General features: G+C 53.7%; 3 protein-coding genes across 4 annotated transcripts; 2 read left to right on the top strand and 1 right to left on the bottom strand.

The window, feature by feature from the left end:
• On the top strand, window positions 1-3,894 carry CALR (calreticulin). The gene is made up of 9 exons (XM_082621567.1): window positions 1-166; window positions 519-620; window positions 806-1,009; window positions 1,458-1,552; window positions 1,642-1,851; window positions 1,934-2,047; window positions 2,131-2,274; window positions 2,907-2,999; window positions 3,085-3,894. The coding sequence occupies exons 1-9, from the start codon at window positions 76-78 to the stop codon at window positions 3,286-3,288; spliced, it is 1,257 nt and encodes a 418-aa protein (XP_082477693.1). The 5' UTR covers window positions 1-75; the 3' UTR covers window positions 3,289-3,894.
• Window positions 3,895-5,829: 1,935 nt separating this feature from the next.
• RAD23A (RAD23 homolog A, nucleotide excision repair protein) lies at window positions 5,830-11,628 on the top strand. Of its 2 annotated transcripts, none has more exons than XM_082620819.1 (9): window positions 5,830-6,034; window positions 7,377-7,538; window positions 7,707-7,888; window positions 8,028-8,083; window positions 8,219-8,346; window positions 8,611-8,689; window positions 8,813-8,943; window positions 10,604-10,768; window positions 10,851-11,628. In XM_082620819.1, exons 1-9 carry the CDS (start codon window positions 5,963-5,965, stop codon window positions 10,962-10,964), a joined length of 1,089 nt encoding a protein of 362 aa, XP_082476945.1. In that variant the 5' UTR covers window positions 5,830-5,962; the 3' UTR covers window positions 10,965-11,628. The 2 variants fall into 2 exon arrangements, with proteins under 2 accessions (XP_082476945.1, XP_082476944.1); XM_082620818.1 differs by having other exon boundaries at window positions 5,948-6,034; window positions 8,810-8,943.
• Window positions 11,629-12,136: 508 nt separating this feature from the next.
• On the bottom strand, window positions 12,137-14,261 carry GADD45GIP1 (GADD45G interacting protein 1). The gene is made up of 2 exons (XM_082620820.1): window positions 13,865-14,261; window positions 12,137-12,497 (listed from the first exon to the last, which is right to left on the bottom strand). Exons 1-2 carry the CDS (start codon window positions 14,212-14,214, stop codon window positions 12,179-12,181), a joined length of 669 nt encoding a protein of 222 aa, XP_082476946.1. The 5' UTR covers window positions 14,215-14,261; the 3' UTR covers window positions 12,137-12,178.
• Window positions 14,262-14,827: the final 566 nt, after the last annotated feature.

The raw sequence follows: 14,827 nt of genomic DNA, 5'->3' as shown, positions 1-14,827 counted from the left end.
GTCTGTCCCTACTGCAGAGCTACTGCTGGTAGAGTGAATTAAAGGGCCAGCGCGCCGCCGCCCCCTGGGCCCGCCATGCTGCTACCCGTGCTGGTGCTGCTCGGCCTTCTTGGCCTGGGCGCCGCTGAACCCGCCGTTTACTTCAAGGAGCAGTTTCTGGACGGAGGTAACTCGAGGCCGTCCTAACGACGCGGCTGGCCCCCCAGCCCATATCTGCGTGTCGCCTGTAGTTATTGCTCAGAGGACCAACACAGTGGCCTCAGGGACTAGAACCGCAGGCGATCTTTCCTTCTGCGTCCCTGGGGAGCGGGGAGGGCGCGGCGGACTTCCGCGGCGGGAGTTAGGGTTCGCCCGAGGATCTTTTAAGCCACCAGAGATGTCAAGCTAGAGGTTGGGATGGGGACAGTCGGGGGGAGGGGGAATCTCATTCCTTGCCCCCAGCAGTTTGTAGCTCCTGGTAGATGTTTGGTGGGGGGTGATTAGCACCGCTAATCTGACCTGCCCCTTTGGTCCCCTAGACGGGTGGACCGAGCGCTGGATCGAATCCAAACACAAACCGGATTTTGGCAAATTCGTTCTCAGTTCCGGCAAGTTCTACGGTGACCAGGAGAAAGATAAAGGTAAGAGCCTACGGGTGGGTGCTCAGATCCAGGAGGACTTCCTGGAGGAAGCCCTAGTCACCACACAGTTTGGGTATCCCTAGAAGTAGAACAGGTGGAGGAAGGGAGAGTCGTCTGTATTTCCCATCCTGAGGGTCTCCCGGGGGTTGTTGCTGAGCCGTGATCTGACTACCGTTCCTTGCTAGGGCTGCAGACAAGCCAGGATGCCCGGTTTTACGCTTTGTCGGCCAGATTCGAGCCCTTCTCCAATAAGGGTCATACACTGGTGGTGCAGTTCACCGTGAAACACGAACAGAACATCGACTGTGGGGGCGGCTACGTGAAGCTATTTCCAGATGGTCTGGACCAGACAGACATGCATGGAGATTCTGAATACAACATCATGTTTGGTGAGCGGGCCCCACCCTGATGCTGACCTCTGATTAGTTAGAGGGAGTTTGAAACCCCATGAGTTCTTTATAGCCCATGAAAAGTGGTCTTAAGATCATAGAAAACACTTAAATGGTTAGACATTTCTTTGGAGGGGAAGCTGAGAGGATAGTTACAGTTAGTAGCAACTTTCTGCATTGTTATAATCGTTGATTTAAGACTGCTAATTCACGCGATTTTATAAGGTAGGCATTTCCTAATTCTGCAAGTAAAGATACTGACTTCTAGAGCACTGATTTTTTTTTTTCTTTAAATCCCTAATCGCGGTCCCTTAGAGATAGCTGAATTTTGTCTTTTCACCTTGACAGACGTGAGTTTAAGAACCAAGTTTTCTTTTTGTAAATGGGTGGGGAGGGGTTCATAATGGTGGACAACCTCTAGCTCTGACCGGATCTGCTTCTCATTAAGGCCCGGACATCTGTGGCCCTGGCACCAAGAAGGTTCATGTCATCTTCAACTACAAGGGCAAGAATGTGCTGATCAACAAGGATATCCGTTGCAAGGTGTGCTCTGGGGGTGGTGACAAATGGCTGTAAGGGAAGGCTCAGAGGCCAACCTGGTGGGCGGGGCACTGATCTGCCACTCTCTTCAGGATGATGAATTCACACACCTGTACACACTGATTGTGCGGCCTGATAATACCTATGAGGTAAAGATTGACAACAGCCAGGTGGAGTCAGGCTCCTTGGAGGACGATTGGGATTTCTTGCCTCCCAAGAAGATAAAGGATCCTGATGCTGCAAAGCCTGAAGACTGGGACGAGCGAGCCAAGGTTGATGACCCTACAGACTCCAAGCCTGAGGTTCGTTCTTGGGCAGGGGCTCCCCACCATGGAGGGTGTGGAGGACAACTGGGCCAACTCTGACCTCCTAATGTACCTTCAGGACTGGGACAAACCTGAGCACATTCCTGACCCTGATGCTAAGAAGCCCGAGGACTGGGATGAAGAGATGGACGGAGAGTGGGAACCACCAGTGATTCAGAACCCAGAGTACAAGGTGAGACTGGGGCTCTGAGCAGGGTGGTGCACAGTGGGGAACGCACTGATCTCCACTCACCCACCAGTTCACTTCTTCTGCAGGGTGAATGGAAGCCCCGGCAGATTGACAACCCAGATTACAAGGGCATCTGGATCCACCCAGAGATCGACAACCCTGAGTATTCCCCTGATAGCAACATCTACGCCTATGAAAACTTTGCTGTACTGGGCTTGGATCTATGGCAGGTGAGACACGGAGGGAAGAGAAGGATCCCAGGACCTCAAGTGCTCAGGGTCAACCCAGGAGGAAAGGGACAAAGGAGGTCTGACTTCAAAATGGTGCTTTTTTTTTTTTTTAAAGAAATTCCTGGTTTGTCTTTATGGCATTCTTACAGCACCCACTATGAAGTTGTACTTACTAACTTCTTGGTACTTTTTCAAGTACCTACGGGAACCAACTCATTTTATTGCCCCCAACAACCTTAGAAGGTGGTTAGATAATCCCATTAGAAAATTAGGTTCACCGGGACTGAATTTTTGTCTGTTCTGTTCACTGATGTACCTTCTGCATCTAGAATGGTGCCTGGCACGTAGTAGGTACTAGAGAAATATTTAAAGAAGGGAGTGAGACCCCTTTTTACAGATGAAGAAATTGAGGTGCAGAGAGGTGAAGTCACCAGCCCAAGGTCATGTAGGCAGGAAATGGCAGAGCTGGGGTTGGAACCCAGGCAGCCTGTTTTTTAACTGCAACATTCAACTGTAGCATTGTGTAGTGGTTATGGGAATATGGGCAAGAGACCTTTTCGAGGCCAAGGCCAACAGGTATATCCCCTCTGACCACCCTTCCGACCACCCCTCTACTCCCTGGCCCCATACAGGTCAAGTCTGGCACCATCTTTGACAACTTCCTCATCACCAACGACGAAGCATATGCTGAGGAGTTTGGCAACGAGACATGGGGTGTTACGAAGGTGGGACCAGGGTCCAGTCTTGGGCTTGGGGGTGGGCAGGGCTGGCAGGGGAGTCCGGGCCCTGAGGTGTGTGGTTTGCACACAGGCAGCAGAAAAACAAATGAAGGACAAGCAAGACGAAGAGCAGAGGCTAAAGGAGGAGGAGGAGGAGAAGAAGCGCAAGGAAGAAGAGGAGGCTGATAAGGAAGATGAGGAGGACAAGGATGAGGAGGAGGAGGAGGAGGAGGAGAAAGAGGAAGAGGAGGAGGAGGAAGACGCTGCCGCTGGCCAGGCCAAGGATGAGCTGTAGGGGCCACACCGCCGCGCCTCCAGGGCTGGACTGAGGCCTGAGTGCTCCTGCCGCAGAGCTGGCCGCGCCAAATAATGTCTCTATGAGACTGGAGAACTTTCATTTTTTTCCAGGCGGGTTCCAATTTGGGGTGGATTTTGTTTTTGTTCTCCCCCTCCCTTTTTTTTTTTTTTTTAAGTTTTTTTTTTTTTTTTTTTAACTGGTGTTTTGTCTCTGATTCTCCTTCAGCCCCCACCCCTGGCTTTCATCTTTCTTGATTTGACATCTTTGCTTTCTGCTGTCCCCTTATCTCCCCAGATCCCTTAGTTCCCCTCCAACTTGGGGACTCGGGGTGGGGTGTGGCATGAAGGAGAAGCCCCAGGCCCAAGATTCCATCTGCTCTCCTTCCTGGATCCCACAGGGGGGTAGGAGAAGAGGGTGGCATCACCAGCCCCCCAGCACTGAGAAAGAATGGGGCTCCTAAGCCCTGAGCTCTGACCTTCCTCCTTTCTCCTCTGCCCCCAGGACTAGGCCAGTTCCGAGTGGGGCAGTGGGTTCTAGCTCGGCTCATACTGAGAATGTAAGAACTACAAATGAAATTTCTATTAAATTAAGTTTTGTGTCTTCCTCCTGTGTTTCCTTTTGGGGTAGGTGACTCTTAAAGTGAGGCTCATTTTGCAGCCACTACAAGTGTTGGTTGAATGTCCCATAAGGTTACAGGGGCCCTTGTTTATCCCCAGAACCCCAAACAGGTGGGAAAGAGTAACTATTCTAAGTGCCATTACAAATACTCCACTTATTAACTCATTGAGTCGTTGCATCAAACTGGTGAGTTTTGGTTCTATTACCAGTTGTGTTTGCTGAGGAGACTGAGATTTAGTAAGAGGTGGGATTTGAACCCACACCTTAGCCACCAACTTGTACCAACCGTTTTACACTGTGCCGCATATGTACGTCTTAACCTATTAAGGAGCAAGACTACACAGAGCTACTGGACAGTTTTAAACACATTTTCTTAGTATTAGCCAGTGTCAAAAGCTATTAATTCTCTTTATAGTCATGGAAATAGGTTCAGAAATGGTATCTATCTTGTCCAGTGGTCTTCAGTGGCCAAGTCAGGATTTGAACCTCTTGAAGGGAAAGAGGTGGCACCAAGGGATGGTGCAAAAGTGGCAGAGGAGAGTGTGGGCCCCCAAGGTTGGCCTAGGCCCACCCCTGTTGGGGTCCTGAAGGCTGCCACTTATGTCCAGTGGGTGGTTGGGAACTGATGTCCCTTGTTGCCAGAGGTAAGAATCCCTCAGCCAAGTCTGGCCTATTCTTGTGGAAACTTCTTAGCTCAGGGCATGCAGTGAAGGGAGAAGCAGCAGGACCTGGTAACAGTTGGGTAATGAGTGAGGTGGCGGGAGACTGCCTGGTGTCCTACTTGGATGGGAATGTTGAGCAGGTTAGGAGGCAGGTAATGGTCAGTTCAGGATTGCGGGGGGAGAGTCCACCCACTCACTGGAAGATAAGACCATCACCTCCACCCTGTCTGCCAAAGCACCCTCTTCAGCTTTGGCCACCCAACTCTTCAATTCCTTGTTCCTTGGATAGGCCTCCTTTGAGCTTCCTGTGTCCTGTGTCCTGTGGCTTAGCGCCACCCTTCTGGGAAGCCTCCAGGATTGGCATATCCAGGGAAAGTTTAAGGAGATAATTTTGTATTCAGTGTAGGGGAGCCTTGAAAGTTAACATCTTCCTTAAAAACTGGGGTCAGGGCTTCCCTGGTGGCGCAGTGGTTGAGAGTCTGCCTGCCGATGCAGGGGACATGGGTTTGTGCCCCGGTTTGGGAGGATCCTGCATGCCGCGGAGCGGCTGGGCCCGTGAGCCATGGCCGCTGAGCCTGCGCGTCCGGAGCCTGTGCTCTGCAACGGGAGAGGCCACAACAGTGAGAGGCCCGCGTACCGCAAAAAAAAAACCCAAAAAACAAAAAAAAACTTTGGGGTCAGACTGGGGGTAGCTGGGAGAACAAAGTGATCAGGGAAGGAGCAGCAGAGAGGTGGGGAGACCCAGGAGCTAGAACTGTTAGATTCATTCCAAAAATCCAGCTTTTCCCTCAGGAATGGATGGGGCCACAAAATGGCCTCGTGTCCCCAGTTCCTTGGCCAAACGTGTTTACAGAGTTTTCGTTTAATTGTTGGTGACCTTTCAAGTATCCTTTGTAGTTCTTTCAGGGCTTGACAGGCTTCCTGTCAGGGTAGCCAGACCAGAATAAAACTCATTTGGAACGAGCAAAAAAACACGAACATTTTATGTAAGAAATGGAAGTATAACAAGTACATGAAGTTTGTTTAACGTCAACAAATAAATGAAACTCGTAGGCTTGAAACTGGGGACATCGGAGCCATTTTGTGGCCGCATGACGTCACCGCTAACGGGCATGGCGTCACTCGCAGGAAGCCACGTGACGGTTGAGCTAGAAGCTCCCCCACCCCCGGAGCAGAGTTTAGTCTGCGCATGCCTGGCTCGAGGCCGCTCTCTTGTGCATGCTCACGAAGGCAAAGGGGGCGCACTCAGAACACGTGCTGCGGTGGTCGGCGCGCGCACCGCCTGCCCCGGAAGCGGTCGGTGTACGGCGCGGCTGGGCGCTAAGATGGCGGCGGCGTGAGTTGCATGTCGTGTGAGGATCCCGGGGCCGCCGCGTCGCTCGGGCCCCACCATGGCCGTCACGATCACGCTCAAAACGCTGCAGCAGCAGACCTTCAAGATCCGCATGGAGGCTGATGAGACGGTGCGAGCCAGGCCGGAGCCCGGGAGCGGGAGCGACGGGTGCTGGTGATGGGGTGGGGGCGGGGGCGGGGAGGCCGGGATCCTGACAAGAGAGGCGGGGAAGACGGCGCGGCGCCGGGCCGTGCCCATTCTCCCAACGGGCCTGACTTTCCCAGATACCCTGATGGTCCCCGGCTCAGCCCCTGGTGGCTCGGGCGGAGCTCTTGGATCTCTCTCCAGGCGAGGCTCCACCCCCGGGGCGCCCGCCAGGCCCCGGGTCCAATGTCAGTGTCTTCGCGGGGCGCGGGAGCCGCGGGCTCGGATTCCCGGCCGGCCTGCTCTGGGATGGGTCCTCCGAGTTCCCAGCTTTGTAAGCTTCTCCTCGGGACGTTGGTGGCCGAATCTGGGAGTAGTGACCAGGAGATGCCGGGTGATGACAGCAACGACGATAATAATAAACGGCCTTGAGTTTCAGTGGTCCTTGTTTGTTCTTCACCAGTCGCTGAGCGTTTTTATGTTATCTTACTAAATCTGCGAAGTAGGCTTGTCATTCGGGGACTCTGAGTCTCCCCACTTTACAGATGCGGAAACTTGGATTAAAGAACATTGGTATAGTTGCATATGCACAAAGCAAGTCATGGCAGAGCGGATTCAATTCGGAATTGCCTCAAGTGAGAGCCCACGGTCTAAACATGATGCTGTCCTTTTAGCTGAAAAGAGACTTAGGACCTAACAAACGTATGTACTTGGCACTTTTTGCACAATTTCCCCCACGAGGGAGACATTGAAGTTCACTTTTTGTAGAAAAGGAAACAGACTCAGATTTTTTGACCAGCCTAACTCTTTGATTTGGGGCAAGTTGGTTAATCTCTCTGTACTTCTGTTTTTCTCAAATATAAAATGAGGCTAATGATAACTGTTTCACTCAGTTATTATGAGGCTTTAAACTTGTGACCCGTGTACCTTTACAATAGCGGTGTCAACTTAGGATTCTCTTAGTAAAGGTCACTCTCAGCAGCATGGAGTGAGGAATGGTCCTATCTCCCGTTTATGTTGATTTGCATTTCATCATATTTACATCATCTGAAATATGTGCTTTTTCTTCTCCCAAATAAATGTCATCTCTATGAGAACAGGGACTTGTGTTGAGTTTTGTTCTCTGCTGTATCGTCAGTGTCTAACACTGCACCTGGCCCATATCAAGTGTCCAGCAAAGATTCTGTTTGTTGGTGGAATGGTCTAGTATGCTTGATTATGAAGCTTAGCTTCTCAGCCATCAGGGCTTGCAGCCTCCCCCCTGTCCCCAAACTAGAAGGGAAGAGAGAATCTCAGGGTTTGCAGTGACTGTCTACCCCTTCCTCCAGGTGAAGGTGCTGAAGGAGAAGATAGAAGCTGAGAAGGGTCGTGATGCTTTCCCCGTGGCTGGACAGAAACTCATCTATGCTGGCAAGATCCTGAGCGATGATGTCCCCATCAAGGACTATCACATCGATGAGAAGAACTTTGTGGTCGTCATGGTGACCAAGGTGGGTGATGTATGCTGGTTGGGAGGTGGGGTGGATTAGCTGGGGAGCTGGCAAAGAGCATGTGTGCCCAAGAGAGATTAGCCATGAACAGGGTGGGGCTGAGATGTGGAAGGATGTTGGGGCTAGATAGAGTTACTGATGCCTGCTCTCTTTTTCTGGGTGTCACAGGCCAAAACTAGCCCAGGCACCTCAGTACCCCCAGAGGCTTCACCCACTGCTGCCCCGGAGTCTTCCACATCCTTCCCATCGGCCCCTGCCTCAGGCATGTCCAGTCCCCCACCTACCGCCAGAGAGGACAAGAGCCCATCGGAGGAATCAGCCCCCACGACGTCCCCGGAGTCTGTGTGCGGGTAAGGCAGGGAGCAGCAGCCCCAGATTGGGCCCTATCTTTCCGGCACATTTCAGCGCCCACGTTCGTGGTTCCACACACCTTGGGGGAGGGCAAGCCACCAGAAGCCAGGGTCCGATTTCTCTCTCTTGAATTTGCAGCTCTGTTCCCTCTTCAGGTAGCAGCGGGCGAGAGGAAGACGCGGCGTCCACGCTAGGTGGGTGGGTGGTCCCCAGAGCGAAAATGACTGGGTGCCCCAGCCATCAGCTGGGCCTTGTGGGGGTGTGGGGGAGGGCCTGGGAGCTGTCCTTCCCTCTCCTTGGTGACCCGCCTTTTGCCGCTCCCTCCACAGTGACTGGCTCTGAGTACGAGACGATGCTGACGGAGATCATGTCCATGGGCTACGAGCGGGAGCGGGTCGTGGCTGCCCTGAGGGCCAGCTACAACAATCCGCACCGGGCAGTGGAGTATCTACTCACGGTGAGGTGGGGCTGCTGCCGCCTGGGGAGTCCTCAAGGGAGCATGCAGGCTTCGGTGGCCTGATGGCTAGTCAAAAGCTGCCCCCAAAAGCCTTTGGGTTGTGGTTCTAGCCAGGAAAGACCTCCTGCAGGAGCCTGGACATGAGCGATGGGGTGGACCTGTGGAGGGCAGAGCAGAGGCTTCACGTGTCTCCCGCCAGGGCTGAGTATGCAGGAAGGAGGCAGTGGGCAGTCTGTGCTTTGAACTAAATAGGACCCCTGACAGGGAATTCCTGGGAGCCCCGAGCCAGAACACAGTTCTGTCCAGGAGAGCCAAGTACCCGAGCAGCCGGCCACAGAAGCAGGTGAGTGGATCGGGAGGTGTGCGTGTGGTGTGTCTGCTGTCAAGGCACCTGACTCATCCTACCCCCCCATACTTCAGGGAGCCCAGGGTGGTATCTGACCACACCTTTTCCTCCTGCCAGCAGGAGAGAACCCCTTGGAATTCCTGCGGGATCAGCCCCAGTTCCAGAACATGCGGCAGGTGATTCAGCAGAACCCGGCGCTGCTGCCAGCCCTGCTTCAGCAGCTGGGCCAGGAGAACCCCCAGCTTTTACAGGTACAGGCCTGGGGGCAGAGGGAGTCAGTGCAGGTAACATCTCCCTTCTCCTGTGGGTACCACAGCCCCAGAGAGTGAGCCTGGCCCAGCGTGGTATGTAGGCATCTCTATGCTTGGAAAGCAGGGCTGACGACAGCCTTCTGCTGTCCCGTGCGACCTAATGACCTACGTGGTTTCACGTAATGCTCTCCACCACTCTGTAAGGTGTGGGTGCCACTGTCATCTCCACTCCACGGAGGAAGATGTCAGAGGCTTGGAGCCGCCTGGCAACTGGTGGAGTGTGTGTCTGCCTCCAGTCTCTGGATCCTGTGCTCTGGCTCCACTCCGCGTTTAGCTGTTGCTTCCTGAATGTCCGTAGGGTTGTATGGCAGCACCCGGGACTGCTGTGCCCTAGTTGGTTTTGGGACCACCGTGCTCAGCAAGGCTCCATCCTGTCCTTGAAGGTTCCTAGGCAGAGGGGCAGTGGCCCCTGGGTGTGACAGGGTCTTCTGGGTCCTCTGTGAAAGCCTGCGTCTCCTGATTCAGGCGTCTGCTGCTTCTGCCCCCGACTTTTCAGTCTCCTTTGCTGACTCCCGCTCACCTCCAGATGTTGGGCCAGGGCTGCGCATCTCCATTTATCTGCAGTCAATCCTGGGGCTTTCAGTCTGTGGCGACCCTTAAATCCGTATGACCAGTCTGGACCCTCTGGATGCCATGCTCTCCCGTGACTGACTTGATACCTCCGTGAAAATGCTTTCTAGATATCCAAGACCAGAACAGATCCTCCCAGCCCTCCCTAACCCCGCCAGGACCAACCTGGGGTTGCTTGAGCCCCAGGCACTGGGGGCCTGCTGGGGTTGTCTCTCACCTGTCCTCTTTGCTCTACTTCCAGAAGATCTCACTCACCCCAGCCCTGCACTCCACCTCTGTGGCTGCCACCTCATCTCCCAGGTCCGCTGGCAGCCACCACCCAGTTCTCTGCATCTGCACAGACCCCACGGTCCATTCTCCACTAGGAGCCAGATTCCTGAAAAAGCAGTTTTTCCTTTGATGTGTAAATTTTCAGATGTACATAAAAAGAGAGAGAGGCATATTAGAACCCCCAGATACGCAACACCCAGATGAGTTAATCTTTTTAAAAGGTACATAGATGTCTTTCCCTATTTAATCCTTACCACCGTGGTGTCCCATCATACTAGAAGAAAGCGTATCTGGTCCCTGCCTCTCTGATCTTCTGCTTCCTCCTTCCCTTCCTTGTTTACTGTTTTGCCACATGGATCTTTTGCTTTTGGAATTTTCCAAATGAACCCCATCCCTGGGCCTTTGCACTTGATGTTTGCTCTACGTGGAGGGAAACTTCCTTCCCCATCCAATACTTCATAGGGCCCTCGCTCCTGGCCTAAAGTGTCTTTCCCAGCCCAAGATCTACCCTAATGTATGTCACGCCCAGTATTTACATTGTAAGTAGCTGTCAACTTGCTTGTTTATGGCCTGTCTCTCCACCCTGGAACATCAGCTCTTCTAGGACAGGGCCCATGTCCACCGTGTGGCTGTTTGGCCAGAACAGACACCCTTTAAATATTGGCTGAGTGAATGAAAGAAAAAGCAAGGGCTGTGACAGGGACCTGGGGAAGGGGGGACGAGGGCTGTGGGTCACCATCACTTCCTCTGTCTCCCACAGCAAATCAGCCGGCACCAGGAGCAGTTCATCCAGATGTTGAACGAGCCCCCTGGGGAGCTGGCAGACATCTCGGACGTGGAGGGTGAGGTGGGCGCGATAGGCGAGGAGGCCCCACAGATGAACTACATCCAGGTGACACCGCAGGAAAAAGAGGCTATAGAGAGGGTAAGAGATCTGGCTGAGAGGGGTGACCTCATGGGTGGGCAGGGCCCCTACCTCTTGCTCATACCTGCCCATCTTCCCGCAGTTGAAGGCCCTGGGCTTCCCAGAGAGCCTGGTGATCCAGGCCTACTTCGCTTGTGAAAAAAACGAGAACTTGGCTGCCAACTTCCTCCTGAGTCAGAACTTTGATGACGAGTGATGCCGGGAGGCCAGGCCGCCCACTGCTCTCCCTCTTCCCCACCCCCAACTCCACAAAAGTTTTATAAAAGAAAAAAATATATATATATTCATGTTTATTTAAGAAGTGGAAAAAAAATCAAAACCTAATAAAAACCAAAACACTCCACCCCAACTTCCCACTCTCCTGAAGTGGCCCTGCATTCCCATCTTGGCCTGAGAAGACCTGGGCCAGACAGCTGTCCTCCCATCCCCCACCCGAGCCCAGCCTGCTCCAAGGAGCTGGCAGGACTGGAGGTGACAGATGGGCCCCTCTTGGCCTCTGTCCCAGCTCCCTGCAGCCAGATGGAGAGGCGGCTGCTTGCTTCCCCATCCCCCAAAGAGCCCCTGAGAGCTCCCCCGCCTTCCTGCAGGGTGAGGGGAAGCTGGAGCTCCAAACTTTGATTCTCCATTGGAGTGGCCCAAATCTTTCCATCTGGGGTGAGCACTCAGAGGCCCAAGACCCCTCCATGGTCTGGCCTTGGCCTCCATCCTGCATCCTTTTGCTGGGGAGGAGGAGGTCTGGTTTGTCTTGCCTGGGGAAGGGGAAACATCAGAGTCATTCTGGAGGTCAAGGCCACCCCCCAGCCCAGAACAGAACCGTGTCTCTGATAAAGGTTTTGAAGTGAATAAAGTTTTAAAAGCCAGTCCTGTGGTTTGTGCCTGCTGGGGCATCCCACTCCAGCTTGTATGGGTCTGGGGCTAGTTGGGCACAGGAGATGCGGGAGTGCCATGAAGGGGCAGAGGGGTCTGTCAGCCTCTGCAGACTGGCTCCCAGTGGCTCCCCTCCCCCTCCCCCAAGCTGTCTCACTCCCAGCCCCGGCTCAGCCTTGGAAGGGCTGCTTCTCCCTGCCCCCCACCATCATCACCACAGTCTGTTTTGGCTACACTTCCCCCCTGGTAATTGGCTAATTACTGGAGATTAATGTTGGTAAACAAAAGCCTTCTTCTCCTCTGCCATCTGCTCCTCCATTATTTCCCCATTGCATCCCCCTTTCACTCCCCCTGAAGCCCCAAAGTTAGTCGGCATGGCCTAGAGTCCCTAAGTGAGCAGAGTCAGGGAAGGGTGGGGATTCCCTGGCTCCAGGTGCTGGGGAAAGAACCAGGGTGCCCAGGGAGGGGTGGGATAAGAGAGGATGCAGAGCTCTTCAGGGGTGGGGCTATCAGGCAGCGGGTTTTATTGGGAAAGAACACAACTCAGGAGCTGGGTGTTGCAGAGTCTGCTGGGTCTTGGGCTGCAGCAGCGGCCATCGCAGCAGCTCGTGCCTCCTTCTTCTTTCTTTGTTTCTCCTCTTTGAGGCGCTTGCGATGCTGCTTCTCCAAGTCCTGCAGCAGCTCCTGGAAGCGGGCACTCCTCGGGTCCACGTGGTACCCCAGGCGCTCCTGGGCCTCAGCCTGCAGCCGAGCCCGCCGCTCCTTGTCTGCTTGCTCCTTCTGCCTGCGCTCCTGCTGCTGCCGCTGCCAGTTCTCAATCATCTGTGGCATCTTGGCCATGCGCTCTTCAATGAGCTGCTCCCTGCAGGGGAAAGAGAGTGGTCAGTGAGGGCAGCCAGAGCAGTACCCATCCACCCACACCCCACCCTCAAGCCTTTGCCCACATCCTGCCTCTCCCAAACCCCCCATATCTCAAGATGAAAGACTGGGAAGACTTATGATGGCCATTAAAACTGAGGAAAAATTCTTGACAAGTGAAGAGAGGCGGGAGAGAGAAACCAACATGTGTAGCCTTGAGCATGAGAGAACCAAGCCCCAGTAATTCCTAGGAGCAGACCCCAAGTCAACGTAACTTTCCCTGAGCTGTCTAGTGAATGTCGCATGTTATGCTGCATGTTATGCCAGCTATTCCCACAGCTCACTCCTCCGTCCTACAGACATCACTGAGCAACCACTGTATGCCAGGCCTACTTCGAGGCACAGAAGTGAAGGCAAGAAATGGATTGGACCTTTCCCTCCAATCCTGTGAGTTTGTAGGTGTGAGTCACTGTCCCATTTTAAGAATTAGAAACATGAAGCTGAAAGCCCCATGGCAGGGTTAGCCAGCTGGGATAACGGGGGTTATCAGAGAGGTGTTCACATCCTAACTCCACCGTTCACTGCCTAAGTGACTGGACAAGTGACTTCACCTTCCTAGGCCTCAGTGTCCTCTCTCTAAAATAAGGGTGGTTCCCTTTTCCTCTTAGAGCTGCTGTGAGGATAAGAACAATAAACACCAGGAACACACCTGCCTGCCTTTGGCTGCCCCCTCCCTTCAGTTCAGTGGCACAATCAATGTCCCTGGTCTTGCTTCCATTCTACTCCAAATCCTTCAGACCTGCTTCCAAGTCTGACCTCTGCCCTTGATTCCATGCCCCATCACCTCTCACTCTTCCCCAGCTACACTAATGTCCAGGCTGTTCCTTAAAGCACATTCCTACCTCAGGGCCTTTGCACCAGCTGTTCCCGCTACTGAGAACACTCTGCCTACGATCTTCCTATGACTACCACTGATCATTCATTCAGGTTTCTGCTTAAACATTTAAACGTCAAGTTCACAGAGAGGCCTGAGGCCTACCAAACCGAAGTCCCCCTCAGGCATGCATGCATTCTCCACCCAATTTTATTTTCCTAATGGCTCTCTGTCGCCACCTGAAATTATCTTTGTTTTGTTCCCTGCTGTGTCCTCAGCAGGGGGTGCAAGGCCTTGCGCACAGTAGGCGCTCAGTAAAGGTTTGTTGATGACTAAATGAACTGTTATTCATAAGTCTCTTTTGTATCTAGGTGAGGATTCACGTAAATACTGCATGCAAACCCCGCGATAAAATGCCCGATGGCCTAAGTACTGCTGTTGGGACACAGTTCACCCACGGCCCGCAGCCCCGCGCGTGCCCGACCGCACGCACGCACCTGGCTTGTAGCTTCTGCTCCTCGGCCAGCTGCTGCACCCGCAGCGACTCCTGCATGGCCGCCAGGCTCGGGTACCATTCGCGCTCCTCAGCCTCCAGCTCTTGCAGTTGTTTCCGCGAAGGCCACAGAGAACCGGCGGCCACCCCGGAGGCGGCGCCATGCCGCCCGAACTGCTTAGCTGCGTAGCGCGGCCCCAGCTGCCAGGGCGGGGTCAGTGGGTCATCCGGGTCGGGCCACCAGGGCCCCGTTGAGCGGCGCGGGGGCGGAGGCGCTCGGTAGCCGCGGGAGCCCGGGCCTAGGGTCGTCGCCAACCAGAGAAGGCTGCGCGCCTGCCGTACGGGCGCAGCCATATTGGCCGTACGGGGTCCTCGCGAGCTGGCCGGGCTGGCCAAGGCGCTGCCTGCGCGTGAGGTTTGCTGAAGCCCCTGAGGAGGCCAGTAGCTTCCCTACTGCCTCTGTTCCGGGCAGGGAGGAGAAGAGGGGAGTAATATATTTTTTTTACACATCTTCAAGTGTAATTTTAAATTTTATTGTAGCAATTAATTTATTAAAGTCGTATTTAAAATTTAATTCTATATTTTAAAAATAGCAATTATGGGCTTCCCTGGTGGCGCAGTGGTTGAGAGTCCGCCTGCCGATGCAGGGGACACGGGTTTGTGCCCCGGTCCGGGAAGATCCCACATTCCGCGGAGTGGCTGGGCCCGTGAGCCATGGCCGCTGAGCCTGCGCGTCCAGAGCCTGTGCTCCGCAACGGAGAGGCCACAACAGTGAGAGACCCGCGTGCCAAAAAAAAAAAAAAGCAATTACTTTCTTTTTTTCTTTTAAGATGTTGTGGGTAGGAGTTAATTAATTAATTAATTATTTTGCTGTGTTGCGTCTTCGTTTCTGTGCGAGGGCTTTCTCTAGTTGTGGCAAGCGGGGGCCACTTTTCATCGTGGTGCGCGGGCCTCTCACTATCGCGGC

Source organism: Mesoplodon mirus, assembly GCF_964341445.2.
Source record: "Mesoplodon mirus genome assembly, chromosome: 5".
In the NCBI taxonomy this organism is placed as follows: Eukaryota; Metazoa; Chordata; class Mammalia; order Artiodactyla; family Ziphiidae; genus Mesoplodon; species Mesoplodon mirus.
The sequence above is the reverse complement of the archived record's forward strand: the minus strand, read 5'-3'. Positions and strand labels throughout refer to the sequence as shown.